This window comes from Patiria miniata, unplaced genomic scaffold (assembly GCF_015706575.1).
Source record: "Patiria miniata isolate m_02_andy unplaced genomic scaffold, ASM1570657v1 HiC_scaffold_1, whole genome shotgun sequence".
In the NCBI taxonomy this organism is placed as follows: domain Eukaryota; kingdom Metazoa; phylum Echinodermata; class Asteroidea; order Valvatida; family Asterinidae; genus Patiria; species Patiria miniata.
Window position 1 is genome coordinate 21,447,781 of NW_024037047.1, and position 21,170 is coordinate 21,468,950.

The following is a 21,170-nucleotide window of genomic DNA, read 5'->3' on the forward strand; positions in this document are numbered from 1 at the left end:
ACCGATGTGGTCTTTGCACTGCAGTGTATAGTCGTTAGGGGCTAGTATAAAAATATTAAATGCTTCGACTTGTGTAGTAAAATAGCCTCCTGTCCATGGACATGTCCATGGACATTCTATTTTCCCGAGGAGAAGCCGAGGGAAAATAGAATGCTCCATGGATCACCGAGGGAGGGTAGTTTTACTTCACCACAGAATAAGGCATTCAATATTTGTTTTTATAACATTTTACCCACAGATTCTGCTTGGTTTTAATATTTTTAATTATTTTAATCTGAACACAGTTAAAATAAACTTAAATTTCAATACAAAATTGATGGAAAATGTATTTCTCTCTCTCAAACTTCCCCTTCGCAAAATGTTTGAACCTTACTCTGTGGCGCACTCTCTTTGGAACAAAACGTGCTACGTGCAACGCGCAACGCGCACACCAGCATGCATTTACACACAAATACCTCGCCGTGGAAATAGTACTTTGTTTGCTATTGGTATAGTACTTTGGTTGCTACGGGTATAGTACTTTTGGCCGTGCACAGAAAGATAGCAAAAATAGAAAGTATCATGAGACTCGCTCTCGGCCAATCAAGACACAGAATCTGTGGGTGAGGTGTTATAAACGTTGTTATGGTTTAATTCGTGATAATACCGGTTTAATATGGATAAACCGCCTCCACAGAGGGCGCTATTACGATTAACCAATCACCCACAAACTTGTCAGTAGCAACGTAAAGGCCAACTCCTACCCCCCCCCAGAAAAATGGTAAACTAGTGCGCATGCGCGCCTCAGCCGAAAATTACTGTTCATTTTCAGTCATACACATACCACACACAATGAAAAAAGCTGACAGTGAAGTTGCACAAACGTCTTGCTGCATCTTGCACATTTCACAGGTGTATATTTCTCTGTATTAATTTGCTTCACGGCTCATAGGAACTTTGACTATTAATCGGAAAACAAAATAAAAAAGCAAAAGAAACCAGCAAATAGCCTGTAAGATTGTTCCGAGTGATATAGGGGTTCCACACTTTTTTTTTTTAGTGTATTAGCAACAAAATCCAGTCTTCTCAGAAGTAGTCCATATAGTAGCTACCGAGCTTACAAAATCAATATTTGTTTTGCAGCCTACTAAAGATTATGCGGATTTATGTTGCCTCAAACGAAAAGGACAGTGCAAGAAGATCACACCTGCACCTTTTATACGTGTAAATGCTGTGCTCAACTCCCCCACCGGTCACGCCACACATTCTAAAATGTGTATCCTTGTGGAGACATTTCTTTGTTCTCGTGTTGTAAAGTGTTCAATTTTGAAAGTGAAGTTTCAAAATGCTCTGATTTTAACCAGAATTAGTTTCCTTGGCTGAAAATTGGACTTGATATCCCTTTTCTAAAACTCTTCCATTTGCGACAGATCAACCCACCTTGGAAATTCCTAGTAAAACCCATATATCTATTTCGTGAAAACCTTGTGGAGACTTATTCATGTATAGAAATTGCCCTGTGGAGACCTTTACAATGTTTTGTTCCCTATTGTGTGCGTGTCTCCACAAGGATACGAATTTGTGGTCACTGTACCTGGTACCGCTACCCACGACACAGTAATGACGTAAAGGCTATTTATGGTCTTTGCTGATTATTTGTAATTTTGGGGAATTTCACCCATGCATGTGTTTTGTTTCACGAGTCGCATTCTATTGATACATGTCCCCAGGTTCGTTGATTTAATCGATAAACTAATGAACTCTATCTGCATACAATCGTTTCTTTTTGGACTTCGTACCTTTCTAAGGAGTTGTCATGGTCGAATTAATCATACTTTGGAACTATTTTGGTTTTATTGGAAATGTCTTTGACTCACATTTGACTGACAAAAATTGAACAGTTGAAAGTCTTATTTCCAACATTATATTTTTCATGACATAAAAGGAGCAAATACAAATGAAATAAAACAAAATGATAATAATTTGTATGGAAAAAAAAATACCTCCACTCCTCCAGCTGTCACCCCAGGCACTGCAAAACTGGCATAGCGTTTAGCAAGGCACTCAGACTCAGAAGACTTTGCTCTAATGATTCCGATTTCTCCCGCCACACACAGATACTGAGGAACAACTTGGTGGCCAGGGGTCAAAGCTCTCGCCAAGTTCATCGTGCCATTGCCAGAGCTCAAGCTATCCCCAGAAATCTAGCTCTCACGGGAAAGGCCCCTGATACCATGGCCAAACCCATGATTCCCTTCGTTACCACGTTTCACCCCAATCTCCCTCCCCTTCGCAAAATCACTAATGACAATCATCATATCCTCCATACTTCAGATCGCCTTGCCTGCGCCATCCCCAACGGCCCCATATTGGGTTACAGGCGTCCTCGTAATCTACGGGACTTGATTGTTCGAGCTGAAGTCCATCCTTAGATGCATCCCCTCCCACCCAGCATGGTACTTTCAAGTGCAGTTCCAGATGTGTTGTCTGCCAGATTCATATCCAGGAGTCTGACTCCTTTTCTGGCCACTCTTCTGTCACTACCCACAGAACCATTGGTAACATCACTTGTAACACCTCTAATGTCACATATCTCATTTCTTGCAGGGTTTGTGGAGTGTAGTATGTAGGTGAGACTAAGAATACGCTCAAGAAACGTTTCTATGCCCACCGGTCAACGGTCAACACCAAGAAACTAGACACCCCTGTTGGTCATCACTTCAACCTGCCTCCATTTCTGATAAGATTTTGCAGGGCATTGAATCTCTTGGCCATCGCAAGGACTCAGTTCGCCTCAGCAGAGAGAAAGTGTGGATGAATCGTCTTCGAACTATTCAACCACATGGTCTCAACATCGAACTTGGAAATGATTAATCCTTTTCTTCCTCCATTGTCTTCTGTAACAGATAATCCACCTGGTCTTCCTTGTTTGTGTTTACCCATCTTCCCCCATATTTCATCACTTTCCACCTCCATACTTCCCCCCCCCGCATCATCCCCCTTCACTCTCACACTCTTTTGTCTGTTCCCACTCCCTGTGACATTTGATCCTTCCCCTTTCTGGTCCCTCCCCTGTTTATACTAGACCCCTTGTGGTTTGCCATCTCCCTTTGTTTCTTTGTTCTCTCATCCACCCTCCCCTGCATCTTTCCACACCTTTCCCACCTAATCCTCCTTTTGTGTTTCTTCTTTCAGCCCTGCATGTTTGTGTGCACCCCCATGTTAATGTATGTACCTCTGTCATTTCTGTTTTAGCCTCTGAAGAAGAACTTGCTAAGTTAGCAACGAGAAACATACCCATAGTTGGGTGTACTCCACTGTGATGCCACTTGAGTTTTGTGAACATTTGAAATGTGCTTATACATGTGCTTGTATTAATTTATCATTCTCATACGTTGGATAAAATTAATATTGTTACAATTGATGGTTGTATTGTAATTTAAGGGCTAGCTGAACCTTTTACAAATTTTAAACCTGAAATCCTGACAATAATGATTTATTTAAATAGAATGATGGAATTAACTTGTTTCTTTGAGAAATAAATCAGTTTATGAGATGAATTGAACTAATGTGTTTGCTTTAAATTATTTCCATGGATTTCTTGTGTTAGGCAGGGGATTTCCTCATACTTGACAGGTTTCCTCATACTTATGTTTTGACGGGTTTAAGGCATTGATGTGGTCAAATTATTTTATCAAACAGACATTTTGATTATTGAGCTGAAAAAAAAATCATCTTTATTTTAAAAAAAATCGACCTTTTCAGTATATATGTACATGTCGATACCCGAACTTGTATAGCTCTTTATCTTGATCTTACTGTTGCCCAAATACAAACAATTGTATGTGTGTTTCATGTAACATGTGTGTTTCATCTGATTATTTAATCAATCGTCTCTCTTTAGCTGGACTTCTTTAAAAAAAAAAGCAGTAAAGGGCCCGATTACAATTTCACAGCATGCACGCTGTAAATATTACCTGCATGTTAAAAATTAATCTAGTGTATGCATCTGTCTTGTAGTCCTGTAGATTGTGGATTGAATTTCTGACAAAGAATTTTAGGATCCACGGTCCAGTTATATGGACCTGCTAAGCAAATAATTCTACTCTGAGCAAAATATGATTGCACCTATAAAAAGGACCATTCCACATTTTATAGCACTGCTTAGCACCAAAATTATGCTAAGGGACCTTTGCTCGTTTCACAGAAACTGTAGACAGTAAATTCAGCAAGACTCACGCTAATGTCAGTGGTACAATTTAGTAACTTCTTGTTTACTGATGTGGCCTTAGCGCTGCAGTGAAGAGTCTTTAGGGGCTAGACGTTGTTATGGTTTAAAGCGCGAAAATCCGCCGCAGCGATAAACCGCCGCGGTGAGAGGGCGCTGTCACGATCAACCAATCGCCTTCGCTCGTAACCCGCCCTGCAAACAGGACGCTTGGATACTCTTTCACGCTCTGATTGATTGGATTTTGCGTGACCTGTGACCCGCGCGTCATCATGGTTGTGACTCTGCAAGGTTTGAAACGGCCGTTAAGACTAATTAATTACTCTTTTATTCCAGTTTAGAGATTTTTTTTTTCGTTGAAAAGCGTAATAATGTAGGAAATTCTGTAAAACTTATTTGTGTTGTAGATTTACAATACCCCTCACTTGCTCAGGCTCCGTTTCGAATCACGGACGGTCGGATTGCATCATGCAACGCTCAAAATTGTGTCCACTTGGTCTGCAATCACAGAAATCACATCCGGTATGGAACATGTACATTTCTTTGGGAAGTTTTCGGATAGAATTTGCGCACATTGTCTAACTGCGGTCTTGAACAGCTGCAGCCAGATACTTTATACATAGGCCATAGGTCACGTCCTTCACAAGATTCTGTGAGGCTCATCAGCGTATCCCAGCGTCTTGTTTGCAGGGCGGGGGGTACGAGCGAACCAATCTCCCATAAACTTGTCAGAAGCAACGTAAAGGGAAACTCCTCCCCTTCCAAAAAAAAATGGTAAACTAGTGCGCATGCGCGACTTCAGCAGGCAATTACTGTTCATTGTCAGTCCTACACATTCCACACGCGCTGACAGTAAAGTTGCACAAACGTCTTGCTGCATCGTTACTGGAAGACATTTGAGAGTTTGCTTCGGAACTACTATGAATGTGTGTGAATGCGCGCTACATGTATTAGGCCAAACAGGTGTGCGCGCATTATACAACCAGCACGATTGGTCTAGACGTTGTTCGGACGGGTTCGTAGATGACATGGGCTGGTCGTGTTAGCGCCCTCTCGCTGCGGCGGGTTATCGCTGCGGCAGGTTATCCCGTACAAACCGTAACAACGTCTAGCCCCTAGATAGACGTGTTGTAGTACCCGTACTCGGTACTCGTACTCGAGTACTACTCGAGTCTTCTTTTGTGTACTCGTACCCGTACTCGTAATCGAATGTCAAAGTACCTGTACTCGAACCGGTACTCGTACTCGGGCAGCAAAGAACTCGTACTTAACATGTCGAAATAGTACCAGATCATCAAAGTATTCGAACAGCATTACTCTGGGGAAAACGATATAGCTTGACTTACAAAAGCCGTATTTTATCGATACTTTCAGTTTGAAATGGTTGATTGGCGTGTGTACAAATCAAAGTTTTCTGAGTTTTCTCTGTGCACGTCCGGATAAGCACATTTAATAGCTAGTTTTGAGTGGGTCTGAATATCGGTCTGACTGGGCCTGGATCAATTACGCACAATGAACCATTTGCCGTATGGCTGTAATTGGAAATACAAGTACTCGTACTTCTCGGAAGTACTCGTACTTGTACTCGTACTCGGAAGTACAAGTACTCGTAATCGGAGACATGTAACTGTACTCGGAGGTACACGTACCCGTACAAGTACTCGTACTCGGCAATCTAGGTACAATGTACTCGGAAAAAAGTACTCGACTACAACACTGCCCTAGACTAAGCAGTGTATAAAGTCGTTTACCATAAAAAAATAGAAATGTTGTATTTTTGCAGATGGGAAAATCCCTCAAATGTGTAAGCGTGCCCAAAAAAGATGACACATTTCACTGAAACGCTTGTTCCTCTTTTAAAAGTACTATCGCCGGTGTTTGCAACTGTGCTCATGTCTTGTCGTTGCATGGCGCCCTCTGTCGGTAAGAAAAAGCGGTCAAAGAATGGATCTCGGATTTAACCTGTCTTTAAAAAAATCCCTCAAGAGCCATGAATGAGGAACAAAAGTGAAAATGTATTTTATCATCAGTAGGACTTGATTAAACACAATCGAGGAAAGATATAATTGTCCACTTATTTACTTATTTATTTGTTCGCTTGTTTGTTTGTTTACTTCTTTGTTCGTTTTTTGTTTTGTTTTCCTTTATGTCAATGTGTTTGTTTTTTCATTTTTGTTTGTAAGATTTGTCCTGGTCAAATAAATAATAATGATAAGGCCAACAAAAAAAATATTCGGTCTCTTATCAGACAAAAGTTCCGGAATTGACGTGGGGACGCGGCTTTTTTTTTTTCTTCAAGCTTGGATTGTACAGACAAGGTGGGGTACTATTTTTCTATTTGGTGTCCTCATGTACATTGGTGTCCTCCATAATTTGCCTTGGTGCTCCCGATCATTTGCTTTGGTGCAATTTCCCATTCCTTGGTGCTCTTTGGTAAAAAAAAAAATTGAGGAGGTGCGGCAATAGAGGACGCTGTTGGAGCTACTGCGGAACATTTTGGGGAAAAAAAAGATTGACGCGCATGATTAAAATCGACGCGCGCGCTGACCAGAGACCGACTTATTTTTATTTTTGGCCTTTAAATAATAATAATTTACTTTTGGGGGAAAATGAGAATGCAAACCTAGGGCATTCCGCCCACCTGTTTAGCTTAGCACGCCACAATGAAGCCATGCTATCCGTCGTGAAATATAACCAATGATCTCCTTTATAAGGTGATCAATGAATGTAAACTATATTATAATGTTATGTCAAATCATGTGCCATATTATTCATTTCATGTGTCTCACATGACGAATAAATAAATTGAATTGAATTGAATTGAATTGAGTTGATTTACATAATTTGTTCCAACATGCGCATTATGGTAATTAACTATACTTGACTGCAATGATAAAATTGTTTATACTAATAGTCCAACACATAAATATGTACATTTATTATTTTCTTTATCGAACACAGTAAATAACATGTCAATAAAATGTTACATTACTCAAACAATGTACTATGCACGTAACACCAAACTGTACACCCAATTATTATATGATTATTTGATATCGTGAATTAAATTTTACAGCAAAATACGACAGTGATTAACATGCCTATACAGTTCAAGCTAAGGCCACATTTAACGCCGGTTCATACTTTGCACGATAGCGAACGCGAAAGCAATTTGTGAAGTCACGTACAGTTTTTGCGCTGCGAATTTGCAACACATTTTAACTTCGACCATTCAGCAGCACATGTTTCCCGAGGTCACGTGCGCTTCACAATTGAAGTATTAACTGGCCTTTACTCAAAACGTTGTTTCACTACCAAATATTGAATTGCCACTATGTTCAAGCACAGCTTATTTCGAATTGTTGAGTTATTATTGTTTCGTCATTATTATGATCACGTTTAAACATGAAATAGAGTTATAATTTTCAAACACTGAATGGAAACGATATATCGACGATTTACGATGACAGCAAACTGAGAAGCTGATCAAACAGTGTTGTTCTATTTAGAACAAAAATGGGCCTAAGTTTGAGAAAAAGGCCAACAACAAAATGTTTCTGTCCGATAGGCGTTTATGAAGACCTTTTGAAATTTTAGATTTTTTTGGAAATTGTTTTCCATGAAGTAATGTTGAAGAGACAATAATAGGTTGATAACATTCCAAACATTACCTAAATGTGTTTCCAGCGACAAACCGTTTAGTTAAAGACACATATTCACCCACGAGCCTGCAGTGAACATTTCAAATCTTCAGTTTGTTCTGGATATCTGCTTCATTCCTCCTACCAAATATGGTATTTACAATCCATCTTAATATATATATATGCAGTTTGCAATTATTTTTAGATTGAATTAAAGTTTGTCAACGCTGTCCTGTAGAATCACTTGAACACTTATTGAATTAATCACGGCGACATCCAAGCAGCTCCAATCGCAGATTATACCAATTCTGATACTGAGTAGGCTCAATGCGAACTACCGTGGCAACCACACTCTCATCAAACATGTTAGTGACCGGGGTGTCGCTATCAGTGTTGCCCATGAAAACCTGAAATGAAAACGGATACATTGCGCGGGATCAATATAATTCGTCGAAGAGGGGAATTGTTAACAGTTACAGAATGTTATCATTAACTATTGAACTTGAACTAACCGCACATACATCTAGCCTGAGTTCAGAGATAGGGACTCAATTAAATTCATACCATGAATTATATTGGGCTCCTTGGGTTTCACTTTTAACTAGAAATACGTTTTCTTGTTGATAAAAGCTCGTTGTATTTCAACAAAAGCAAATTTCAAGTTTACCCTTCTCAGCAGAGAATGTATCATGACATATTATTATGCTTCGGCTGATTGTTTATAATAAGGAGCAACTTCCGAAAGGTTCCATAACGTACCTTGCATTATCATGGAGAACCGAAAAAGTCGAAGTTTAAGACTACAGTTTTTCAAGGATCAACAAACACACAGACAATTCACAATTACTATCTGGAATGTTGAAGATAAGAAACAACCTGTGAAAAGGTAACATTGATAATCACCTTGATGTTTCCGTTTCCATCTGTCACGTGTTCATAGTGAGATGGGGGATGCTTCTGATAAGCCACCATGTACCGCTTCACGTACCGAGAGTCCGCTGGTTTCTGCCAGCCTTGTGTGATGACGCCGGTCACCACTGTACTCACAACAAGGTTCACCTCAATCCAGGGCTCGTCACCGGTTCTGTACGCAGAACGATGAGAGGATGAGGATAAGGAGCAATGAAATATCAATTCTTCGCAAATCCGGTTGGGTATACCCAGGAAAACATTTACAACATTTCAATATTTCAAGATGATGCAGAGTGAAAGATTGCAAGATTTAATTACAGCAAGACTTGAGAAGCTCCAAGATTACAAGAGGATTCAGGAAAACTCAGGACATTTCAATATTTACAGAGAAGGTCCTACCCAGGAAAACATTGACAAGATTTCAAGATTGCAAGATGATGCATATTGGAAGATTGCATGTTTAATCAGCCAGACTCGAGAAGTTCTAAGATTTCAAGAGGATTCAGGATAACTCTGGAATACCCCAAAACGAAAATGAATATGACAATATTGGGAGCCTACAATGTAATGCCCCCAGAATGAAAAGTAACCCCAATTTGATCACATGTGAAAACAAAAGAACGCGCATTGGAATGGCTGATAAAGGCAATGATTAGAGAAAAAAAAATCAGAAATGGGTCTGGAAAACCGACATAAAAAATGAAAATCGATGCAAAACAAATAAAATTGGTTTTGAGTTGAGTTAATAAAGATATGAGAGTGAAGTGTCAGGTGTGGTATTTCTCTTTGATACCCACCTATCAGGTGCCCATCTGCAAATATTGTTGAGGCGTGCAGCACTGGCAGGGCAACAGTCGTAACTACTAGACGCCGTGATGTGATCATCTTGGATTGTCCCGTCCTCCATACCAAGGGGTTGCGGACTTGAACACTCTGTTGGAAACAGCCGAGTAAACAAACGAAAAAGTTTCTTAGAGATATTATATTTTTCAAAAGCTACTTTTCTCCTGGAGTTGTTTTAGGTCAGAATGCAGAATCATGACGGCACATTCCACACTATCAACCTCAATCATATTAAGTTGTTGCAAATATGAAAAAAAGACGCCCGATACATTTTGAATCTGGGAGAACAATTAGCCGGAATATGACCATGCACCAACGTACTTCTCTGGGAAGGCTAATCCTATTTCATTTCATTTAAGGAGTTGCTCATAACCACCTGAAAATTTTATTCATGGTATTTTTCTATGGTTTTGAATTAAGAGGAGTTGGGTAATATTGTTAGAAACTGAAAAAAGCAACCCATTAAAAAGAATGAACATAAAACCTAAACAGGCTGATTCAAGCATTGTGACCATATCGTTGCAAGAAAGTGTGATCTTTTACACAAACAAGGAACCCTCCAGGCGCTCGACAAGCAGATTTATCTTAACTTGCCCATTAGCTGTCGTCGAGCTTCCTGGCAACCTCTCGATGAACGTTGATATTTCGTAAAAACGAGGCTTCGCATCTCCGGCTATTCGAAAAAGCTTCGCCGCCTGTCGACCGCTTCGCGGACGACTTGCTCATTTTGTATCCCCGTTTGCGGTAATTAGCCGCTACGTAGGCGATCAACCGCAACACCCGAACACACTGACACCCCCCAAGTCCACATGCTTATGTTGTACCTAGGGTATGGTAGATCATATGACGACTTACCAGCTGACGTAGGTTGCCTCCTTCCCGGGCAACGCTTCCGTATCTCTTGCATGACTTGCTTCATCCAGTCATCCGGATTATCAGGATCAGGTTCCGGTGGGGAACCGAAGTAACACACCCTCTGCTCGCTCTCAACCTCAACCAAGAGCACTTTGGAGTAAGTAAAGAAAAACCAGACTAAAGGGAATTCATACCCTTGAATATTGCACTATTCAATATTGTTGCCAATTATGGAGACAATATATATTTCATGAATGCACTATTCATGAAACATATATTGCATTGCTATACAGATCCAGGTAGTATATAGAAATCCTTCAAATAGACCTTTATCATTCTGCCACCATTCCAGTCATGTTCCTTTTTTTTTTCTAATAACAGTAGCCTATACTCAATGATAAGGTTTTCTGTTCAAAAAGGAACGAGACTATTTTTTTCCTTGCAGCCTCGCTTTGGTTACGTTGATTTAAATGGGGAAAAAATCAAGATGGCCGCAACATGATAATGCCTGTCTATACCCTGGTCTTGGTAGCAGTGGCGTACCAACAGATTTGTAATGGGTTATTAGACCCTCCCAATATTTCACAATTGCCCCGCGTTCTTTCTATGACACGCCAGTTGTGTTGGCTAAGGACTTCGATCGTCGAGAACAACTGCAAGGACCTCTTCGCCTTTATACTCAGAATAGATGATAAATTGAGGAACATTTATGCACACCGTATGTCTCTTTGATTTTAACTTTTTACATTTCCTCAATTCAAACATGATCTTTCCACGCGCCTAGATATAGTTAATCACACAATATTATTTACCTCTTTTTTGTTACCAAGTCTATTATCATATGAAAATAATTGTTGTATCAGTAAACACAAGAGCATAAACATCCACAAGTCATTTCCTGTCAAACCTCACCAACTTTAATACCGATGAACTGTTTTAATCGGGTTATGTTTTGAAAATAAATGGGCGGGATACACATGGTGTCACCGATGGCTGCGCTTGTCTGCTGATGCTCACCAACCATTCCAAGATTCGAGGAGGTTATGGATTTGTAAAATCTTACCTGCCACTGCTGACAGCATCAGCACCAAAGCTGCTACTCCGTCCATTCTCCAAGATGCAGTGAAATCTGAGCACGAATCCGCTGGGTGTATTTTTGATGGACTCACACGCCCAGACAAATTAAAAGGCAACTACGCACGCAGACCACTGAACAACAATCACGAAAGAGCCTCAGCTTAAAAGCTTGCCTAAAATTTTCTCCGCTTATCGCAAGGATCGACAATCTGTTAACTGTTGTTTGTATTATTCAGCCACGCAAACACCACATCACCAATGCGACTTAAGCGACAGCTACGCATAAGGAGCTCTAAACGATGATTATAAAGTAGCTTACTTAAACTGTAGCTCAAACCGTGTTTGACGCAATGATGGAGAATCTGCTAGGTGATCGTATAATATATCACCGAGTACACAAAACCAACATGCAGCCCACCTCACCACGGAAACCACGTAAACCACGGAAAAGGCTGACGTAAAGAAAGCCTATCCAATCAGGAACTAGCCTTACCAAGGCAGAGACGGTCGCATCGACACTTTCTGATTTAATTGAGTTTAAACTTGGGCGGAGCTAAAGCTGGAAGCACTAAACATGACAGCCAATGGAAACCGTCTTGTTAATTATTGCAGATTCTGGCTTTAAAGATTTTTTTAAATTGAAATTGAACAACAAAGCCTGCTCCAGTTTCATGCGGTCAGAAATCGATATCAATCGACCTGGCGTCACCAACGAACCGAAAGGTCTTCCGGTCACAAACGCAGAGCCCTCTGTATCCAACACGCCTGGTCCAAATATAGCAACGCTTTCACAATGAACCTTTACCAAATTTAATGAAGCGAGAGCACAGATATAGTAACAAAGAAACTTTGTCCCTGTTGTTCGCAGTGTTTATAGAATATGCCGAGCAAAAGATTACAAGCAATTTACCCATAACATATGGCAGAGAGGCCCTTCTTTTTTCCCTGTGGCTCCTAAAACTATACAGATGAAATCAAACTAAGCCTTGGAGGGGGGAGGGGTTTGCAAAGCCCCCATTCATCCGCCGACTTATGTTAGTGCGCCTTTTAGGAGGCACCATATATTGAAACTTTGCACAACTTCCTTTATGAATATATTACAAAGTTATCCCTGCAGTCAGTGCGATGCACGCGCGAAATCTCCTTTTAATTCTGCACACCAAAGTAAGATTATCGTACGGATTGGTCTGTGCCTGAAAACTAACCTTTTTACGTGGGAAGACCAGACTTTGTAGTTTCTGTACATTCTGATTTCATTGTGTCTCTATACCTGCCCCTGCTGGTTGAAGTTTTAGTTTAAAGTATGTCGCCAAAAGGAGTGATTTTGAGGTGAATTTGTATAAACTCTTAATCCGAAAAGTTTCACGTGCCAATCTCATGTAGGTTATTGCTTTTCAACTGTTTTATGATTTGTAAATGTGGCGACTGTTGTTTGTTTTACATTTGGGTTTCAATCGTTGCCTCAAATACTGTACCTTACCAGGTGTAATTCTATTGATTTCAGACTGGCTAAGCATATGGAACGAAATACAAACTAAAAAATTGTTAGTTGCGACTATTAAACCAATGTATGTTTTAACTGAATATATATTTATTTCACAAGCACAAGCATATTCTAAAAGAGAAAACAGCATCTGAATTTATTTAGAACAATTTTTTTTGGTCAGGTTATTATTTTAAGATATGAAGATGGCTGTCCCTCAGTTTCTCGTTTTTGCAAATCGACATGAAGTGAAAGCCACACAGAACTACTAATATTTGGGAAATATTCTTTTTTTTTTTGGTCAAACATTCCTGCTTTCTCATTTTCCATATAGAAACCCTGACCAACAATCTAGTTGACTCCGGAAATTTAGTCATTAGGGAATTCTGATAAAGCTGTTCAGCCTACGCAATTTAAGCATCGCTAAATAAAATTGTTTAAAACAGTCGTCAATCACTGTAACATTATCTAACATAAATGTATATATTTGTATATTTTGAATTATTTTCTAAATAAACCGTCAATAAGATATGGAATTACAGGAACCACAGTACACTATACATCTCAAACCAACCTATTCACCTAAATTAGTATTTGATATCGTGAATTATATTTTCTTATATTTACAGCAAATTATCACAGTGAATAAAATTTACGTTATACAGTTAAAAAGCTCACAATCGTTTTACACCGGTTAACACACTGGGCACGAAAGCGAACGCGAATGCGAATTCGTCACTTCGCGTCAAGATTTTTTCGATGCGAATTCGCAAGAGTTGAGTACATTTCCTGACTCCAATTGCGTTTCAGGATCACATTCGCATGGAATAGGAACCGTCCTACTCAAATGTTGAGTTACTAATTATAATCAAAATTCCGAAATGTTTTGAAACAATTCAGTTAGCGGGTAATAGTAGTTCATTTTACTTTTGCGGTCCCTGACCCACATAACTGTCATTTGTCTTGTCATGTATTCGGATTTTCGTCCCAGGTCCCCGCTACCGTCTTACTGTACTTGTTGTTTGTTGTTTTATGCTCGTTTTACTCAATTTTGTTTTGTTTTGTTTTTGTGATGGTCGAATAAATAATAATAATAATAATAATTGTTATCAATTTTGTTTAACATGCTAACGTTTCATATTGATATTTTTTAAAACAATACATGGAAACAATCAATTGAAGATTTACGAGAACAGCAAACTGTTTAATAGTAAATATATATTTGTTAACTATAAAGTACCGCCCGCCCATGCTGCTCTTAAGCTGAGCGTCGACCCACTACGGGGACTCCAGCCTGACAGTGCCTGGAAGAGACCCAGGGGCTGACCTCGCAACGTCTGGGTGCGCCAGCTAGAAGTTGACCACAAGACACGTGCACATCAGCTGTGGCAGTCTGCATCTTATCACTTGGTCTGGGCGGCTCAATGTCCCCCATGATGGATACAGAGAATGATGATGATGATGATGATGATGATGATGATGATGATGATGATAAAGTACCTCAGCAGTTCCTATTTAGAGAAAAAGCACTTTTGAAAAGAAAGAAGGCGCCACACAAACAATACACAATGAGCCAACTTTTTAAACACAACTTCGCTTTCATATTTCGTGAGATAATTTTTTCGAGCCAATAGGTTGATTAATGTAAGTATATGTCGTACACATTAATCCATGCGTTTTCCAAACATATACCGTTTAGTTAAATACAAAAAATATTCGCAAAAGCCTGTAGTGCTTATTGGAAATCTTCAGCCTTTTTCTGCTTTTTGAAAAATATTCCTCATACCAAAAACGGCATTCAATCTTGATCCCTATGTCATAGTTTACCTTTGTATTGAATGACATTTTGTCAACGCTGTCGAACAGAATCACCTGAATGGTTCAGCTGAATTAATCCAGGCGACATCCAAGCAGCTCCAATCGCAAAGCAGCATCACCATTCCATCCAGTGGGCTCAATGCGCACTACCGTCGCCACCACACTCTCATCGAACAGGTTGGTTACCGGGGTGCTGGCATCAGTGTTACCGATGAATATCTGAAACAAAAACGTGTACAATCAACGCTCGAGTGCAACAAGAACAATTTAACCCTAAAGGGGCCGGGGGGGGGCGGAATCCGCCCCCCTCAACATTTTCCGTGATAGCCTCTACAAATTTTTTTCGCGACCCGAGCTGTTATGACTTTTTAGCCTCAAGCTTTGCGCATCTTTTGATACCAAAAACATAAAAATCGGACCATGGGTTGCCGCGTAGCGAAAATTTTCCCGGCGCTACGCGCCGTGAAAGCTGAATTTTCGCATATACGTCGTGTACAGAGAGCAGAAATGCCATTCGTACATATAAATAATTAGTTAGCCATAATTCCAAAACCCTTTGACCTATAGTCATGAAATTTCTTGGGTATGTTTAGGAAGAGTTGCTCTATGCATGTGCCGAGTTTCAAAATTTTTCGTCACTCGATGGCCGAGATCTTAGGGGGGGGGGGGGCGCCCCCCGGCTGAGAGATGGTCAAAATAACCCGGCCCCTTTAGGGTTAATTAAAATAACGCCTTGAACCGAGATACCCCAAAACCAGAAAATCTTAACAGACGGGGTCTTTTCTCGAAACAGACGTTTTACAAATTATGAATACTAGAAATCCTAACTGTATGACCACGGTGCGTAGATATATTTTTTTTAGTTCGACCTTATGTCATAAATGCCATATTTAACTGTGCTCCTTAAATTTCTATTTCAGCTTCAAAAATTTGCGGATCTTCAATAGAGCAACATGGCGTTACACCCTTTCATTAGTATATCCATAGCATTGTACAGACTCAAGAACCAGTTGAGATTTAAGTCAAAATGTCTCAAACTACCTTCATGTTGTCGTTTCCATCTGTCAGGTGTTCATAGTCAGATGAGGGCTGCTTCTGATAGGACACCTTGTACTGCGCAACATAATAAGCGCCGCCGGAGCCTTGTGTGATAACGCCCGACACCACTGTACTCTCAACAAGGTCCATCTCGATCCAGGGGTTGGCGTCTTTTCTGTACACAGAGTGAAGAGAGGATAAGGAACAAAAAGTAGCAATACCCCATATATCCGGTTATGTAATATGATTTGAAACACGTTAGAGTGTGCGTTTCATTTGCCCATTCGGTTTGGGATGATGGATCAAGCTACAATTTGAAAAAGAGGGGATAAATACAAAATAAAACAGGTGTCAAGTAATAAAAGTAAAACAGAACATTACAAAAATAAAAAACCACACTCAAACTTTGAACTGTGTAATTAGATGCTTATTAATTCGGGTGATTCTCAATGTAGGGCACCACAAAGAGTTTGCAATGGAGAGTCCTTATTTCAAGCTTACGGTCGACAAAGTGGTGTCAATCGACAACTTAATTTTGAGCTAATTTGTCATAGATTGCGGCATAGTGTTCTGCCGCCTTACAAAAAAAACCAATATTGATTTAAACAAAAGAAAAGGGCAAACATATCCTCTAATCATACGCTTACGAAACTACTTGCCGGAAAATAACAGTTTCAAATGTCCTAAAAAAATAGGCTGTGAAATTGTCGACTATATGCCACATTTTACTGGAAAAAAATATTTTTTGTGGCAAAATCTTGGTGGCTCACAGCATTGTGAATCAGTCGAATTTAATCCCATTACGGAGCTTTTTTTTTATGTTGGTATTGTACTTATGGAGGGTGCATAACAAAATGGGAGTGGAATTTCCCTTTGATACCTACCTCGAGGGTATCCATTTATTATCAGTATTTAAGCGTGCATCACTGGCAGGGCAACAGTTCAAAGTGCTGGACGCCGTGAGACGTTCATCTTGGATTGTCCCGTCCTCCATGCCTAGGGGTTGTGGACTTGAACAATCTGTTGGTAACATACGAGTTTACAAACGAATTGAAAATGCTATTGAAACTAATATTTTTGATATGGTTGATGTGGTTAATTAGTTTAATCGTGGGCTTTGTTTTGGGATGTAATACAATTCCATGGCGGCACGTTTCACTATAAAAAACCCCAATGCAAGTAAACTATTGCAAACATGTAAAAAGACCCCCTCCCAGTACTGGCAAACATAATACATTTGGTAGAATATTCTTGTAAGGAGTTGCTTCTTACCACCTGAAATTATCCTTCGAATAAAGAAGAGGTGGCTAACATTTTGGAAGCAAAAAAATCCGTTAAAACAAAATGTAAAGCAGATCCAATCTTTCTCGTTATATGGCGTCCAGCGTCCTTTGCAGCCCTCAACGAACCTTAATATTTAGTGAAAATAAAATCTTCAATCACATTGCACTAAAACCTTGTGTTATAATAAATCAACGGACCTAACTTGTACGTACGATATGGGAGATCACGTGACGACTTAGGCTTAAGGTCACAATACAATCATTCACAATACAATCATACGGTTCACCAATCATTCCCGATAGAACTTAATCCCTTTTTCTTATCGCTGCCCGCTTCAATAGGAAGCGTTTCCCGACAGCAGGGAAGGAAGGAATCATTTCCCGATTGGAGGCGGCTGTGCGGCAGGTTCTTTGATCCTCTCCCTCGATTCAGAGCAGACCGCTCGAATGCTGGGGCTTGGAGCTTATTATGAAAGGCCATTGTCCGACAGGATTGTCGTGTCAATTGGCCAGCCATGAAGAGCACATATTAATAGTACAGCCGTATCCAGCATGCAGAGATAATCTCTCCATTCAACAAAAGACGATCAACTCCACAGACTAATGCCCCTTTCACACCCCAGGTTCTACATGTACCGGCGGCCCACCGGCGGTGCCACCGGTGGGCCACTGGCGGACCGACCGTGGCTTGCGGACTGGGTGTACATGTGATGAGTCACCCAGCAGCCGCAATAGAACGTAATCCTTTAAGCTCTCTATTGTTGAGCGAAGTCGATGAGCGTTGAGGGCACCCAACCGCGAGTGGTTTTGGTGGCCAGTCTGTATCGTTGCCCGCTTCACTCTGAAGCGTGTGGGGGCTTATTGTTATTCTTTCAGGAATGATTGGTGAAACTGGTGTATTTTGACCTTAAGCCTTACTAGCTAGGGTAGGTTCTCCTTACCAGCTGGGGTAGATTCCTGTCCCATCGTAGTATGACCAGCTGGGGTAGATTGCTTTCCCATCGTAACATGACTAGATGGGGTTGGTTCCATTCCCATGGTATGGCCAGCTGTGGTAGTTTCCTTTCCCATGGTAGTATGGCCAGCTGGGGTCGGTTCCTTTCCCACTGTAGTATGACCAGCTGGGATAGGTTCCCTCTTTCCAGGGCAAATTTCCCGTATCTCTTGCATGACTTGCTTCATCCAGTCATCCGGATTATCAGGATCAGGTTCAGGTGGGGGACCGGAGTAACAAACCCTCTGCTGGCTCTCCACATCAATCAACAACACTTTGGAATCAATACAAAATAAATTCAAAACAAAACCACGGAAGGCATATAATACGCCAAGATGGCTCTGTGAAATAGATTGGCTGAATAAATAAACTTGGTGTTTGTTTTGTACAATAAAGAAAACCCATGCATGGTGACTTTTACTGCCAAAAAAACAAATAGATAAATGCCGCAAGAATGATTGTACCGAATTGAAAGGATTTAAATCAAAATGTCATCATTGGACCTACATCCCCCCCCCAAAAGCCAAACTAATAGGAACGTGTCTTCATAAGTTCACCGCAGCACATCCAAATGATACAGACTATTTGCCAATGCTCCTTCTAATTTTTGTTTAAGTCTTGATAGCAGAGGCTTACCAACCGAGGCGTAAGGGGGCAATATTTCACAACTGCCCACCCCCTTTCTAAGTCTCGCTAATTCAAAGTATTGGCGAACGACTTCGATCCATGACATAACAACCGCATAATGATTGATAGTAATAAAAAATGAGAATGAAATGATCAATAGAGGACAGTTTGTGCGCAATGCATATCTCTTAGGCTTGCTTTTAAAAACAAATTGAAGAAGATGATACGTTATTTGTGTATCCTAGTACGGCTTTCAAGTCGAACACAATCTGTATTTTGTAAAATTATCAACCAAAATGACATGGTGCACCGTCATGGTAAATCGTGTGCATTGACCATGGTACCAGCGCGCGTGTGTGTATTATTATTTGAGCGCCCCCCTCTACGCGCAATATCCAAATCCAATATCAAGGCTATTGTACATTCAGACAATCCCGGCCAAAATGGTTGGGACACTTGGAAATAACCTTAGTCTCCAACGGTCACCAACTTCCCGCTCCCCCGGTCAATGTTGTTTTCTCCAGCGGATGGAGCACACACCGCGCGATAAGAGACAATGTTCTCTCCAGCGGATGGAGCACACACCGCGCAATGAGAGACATTGTTCTCTCCAGCGGATGGAGCACACACAGCGCAATGAGAGACAACATTGAGCGGGGGCTGGGGCGTTGGGGGCCCAGCGAGATTTGGCCAGGATTGTCTGATTTTTTTCATTTTTCAAAATATGCATGACATGTTTCCAAAATATGAAATGGCGGCCGAAGGCTGAATGAAAGAACACATATTTAGGCCAGATAATAATGATTGATAGTAATACAAAACGGAAATTAAAAATACAAATGTTCCAATTCTTTAAAATCACAACTTTATTGCTGCATGTATCGTGACGGTTCGCCATGACGATTCATCATGCCATTTTGGCCAACAACAGTACAAAATACAGTTTGTGTTTAACTTGAAAGGCTCATTATGATACACAAACAACATACAATCCTTGTCAATTTGTTTGTATTCACTCATTCCGGTAATGTGCTGAAAAATCTATCGGTGATCCATCCAAACCAAAATATAAAGGAATTGAGTGACTCTGCTTCTTATATAATTTACAGTGGTGAACCGTGGTTACACTATGGTTTGGATGGATGTTTCGTCCAAATGAGGGATTAAAAACATATTGAAGAAGATGACACGTTGTTTGTGTATCCTAATACGGCTTTCACGTATTTTGTAAAAATATCGGCCAAAATGACATGGTGCACCGTCATGGTGAATCGTGTGCACTGACCATGTTACCAGCGCGCGCGTGTGTGTATTATTATTTGAGCGAGTACTACGCGCAATATACAACTCCAATATCAAGGCTATTGTACATTCACACAATCCCGGCCAAAATGGTTGGGACACTTGGAAATAACCCTAGCCTCCAACGGTCACCAACTCCCCCGCTCCCCCAGTCAATGTTGCTCTCTCCAGCGGATGGAGCACACACCGCGCAATGAGAGACAATGTTGTTCTCTCCAGCGGATGGAGCACACACCACGAAATGAGAGACAATGTTGTTCTCTCCAGCGGATGGAGCACACACCGCGCAATGAGAGACATCATTGAGCGGGGCTGGGGGGTTGGGGGCCCAGCGAGATTTGGCCAGGATGTAGATAGAGTTAATCATACAGTACAATATATAGCGGTCAATATCAATATTTCTGCACCTTTCTGGTCACCACGTCGATTATCACATGAAAATAAATTTTGTTTAAGCATGCACATGACAGCATGAACATCCACAAACCAACTCACCGTTCCAGATAGGTTAATCAAAATAAATACCATGCAATCGACTCTTTTTATCGGAGGTTTTACGTTAAAAAGTAAGTGGGAGACAGGCACATTGTGTAATTAATCCTGCTGTAGCTTGCCTGATTTTGCTCACAAACCAGTCAAAAATTCCAGGGCGTGCTACAAGTGATATACATTAATTCTTACCTGCCATTGCCGACACCATCAGAACCAAAGCTGATGCTCCGTACATTCTACAAGATGCAGGTGAAATCTGAGCACAAATCCGCTGGGATCAACGACTCACACGACAGCGCAAATGAACAGGCAGCTACGCACGTAGACTACTGAACAACAATCTTGAAAGTGTCTCAGCTTGAATCGTGCCCGAATGCAATATGATCGAGAATTTGTAAGGCTGGTCGTTTACCGCGAACCAACAAGCAGCGTGCCTCAGCAGCTCCGCAGCTGTAGACCGCGCAACAGGCTGACGTCATAGCGAACCTAGCCAATCAGGAACAAGCCTGATGGGGGGATGGTCGCAATTGTCTGATTCTTTGAACATGACAGCTTATGGGCGGAGCTAATACTTGAAGAATTTAACATGACAGCCAAT

The 21,170-nt window shown here is 40.7% G+C and overlaps 1 protein-coding gene across 1 annotated transcript; it reads right to left on the reverse strand.

Annotated features, from left to right (window-relative positions):
- Positions 1 to 14,877: 14,877 nt before the first annotated feature.
- Positions 14,878 to 20,807, reverse strand: LOC119731669 (lactadherin-like). The gene is made up of 5 exons (XM_038204878.1): positions 20,762 to 20,807; positions 18,099 to 18,425; positions 16,759 to 16,894; positions 15,878 to 16,049; positions 14,878 to 15,055 (listed from the first exon to the last, which is right to left on the reverse strand). Exons 1-5 carry the CDS (start codon positions 20,805 to 20,807, stop codon positions 14,909 to 14,911), a joined length of 828 nt encoding a protein of 275 aa, XP_038060806.1. The 3' UTR covers positions 14,878 to 14,908.
- Positions 20,808 to 21,170: the final 363 nt, after the last annotated feature.

Excerpts from the sequence above, each read along its gene's own strand:
- LOC119731669 (XM_038204878.1), bottom strand. The coding sequence starts at position 20,807 with ATGTACGGAGCATCAGCTTTGGTTCTGATGGTGTCGGCAATGGCAG. Across the intron at positions 18,426-20,761 it reads GATGGTGTCGGCAATGGCAG|TGTTGTTGATTGATGTGGAG; the intron begins GTAAGAATTAAT and ends TTGATTCCAAAG. Across the intron at positions 15,056-15,877 it reads ATGGAAACGACAACATGAAG|ATATTCATCGGTAACACTGA; the intron begins GTAGTTTGAGAC and ends TTTTTGTTTCAG.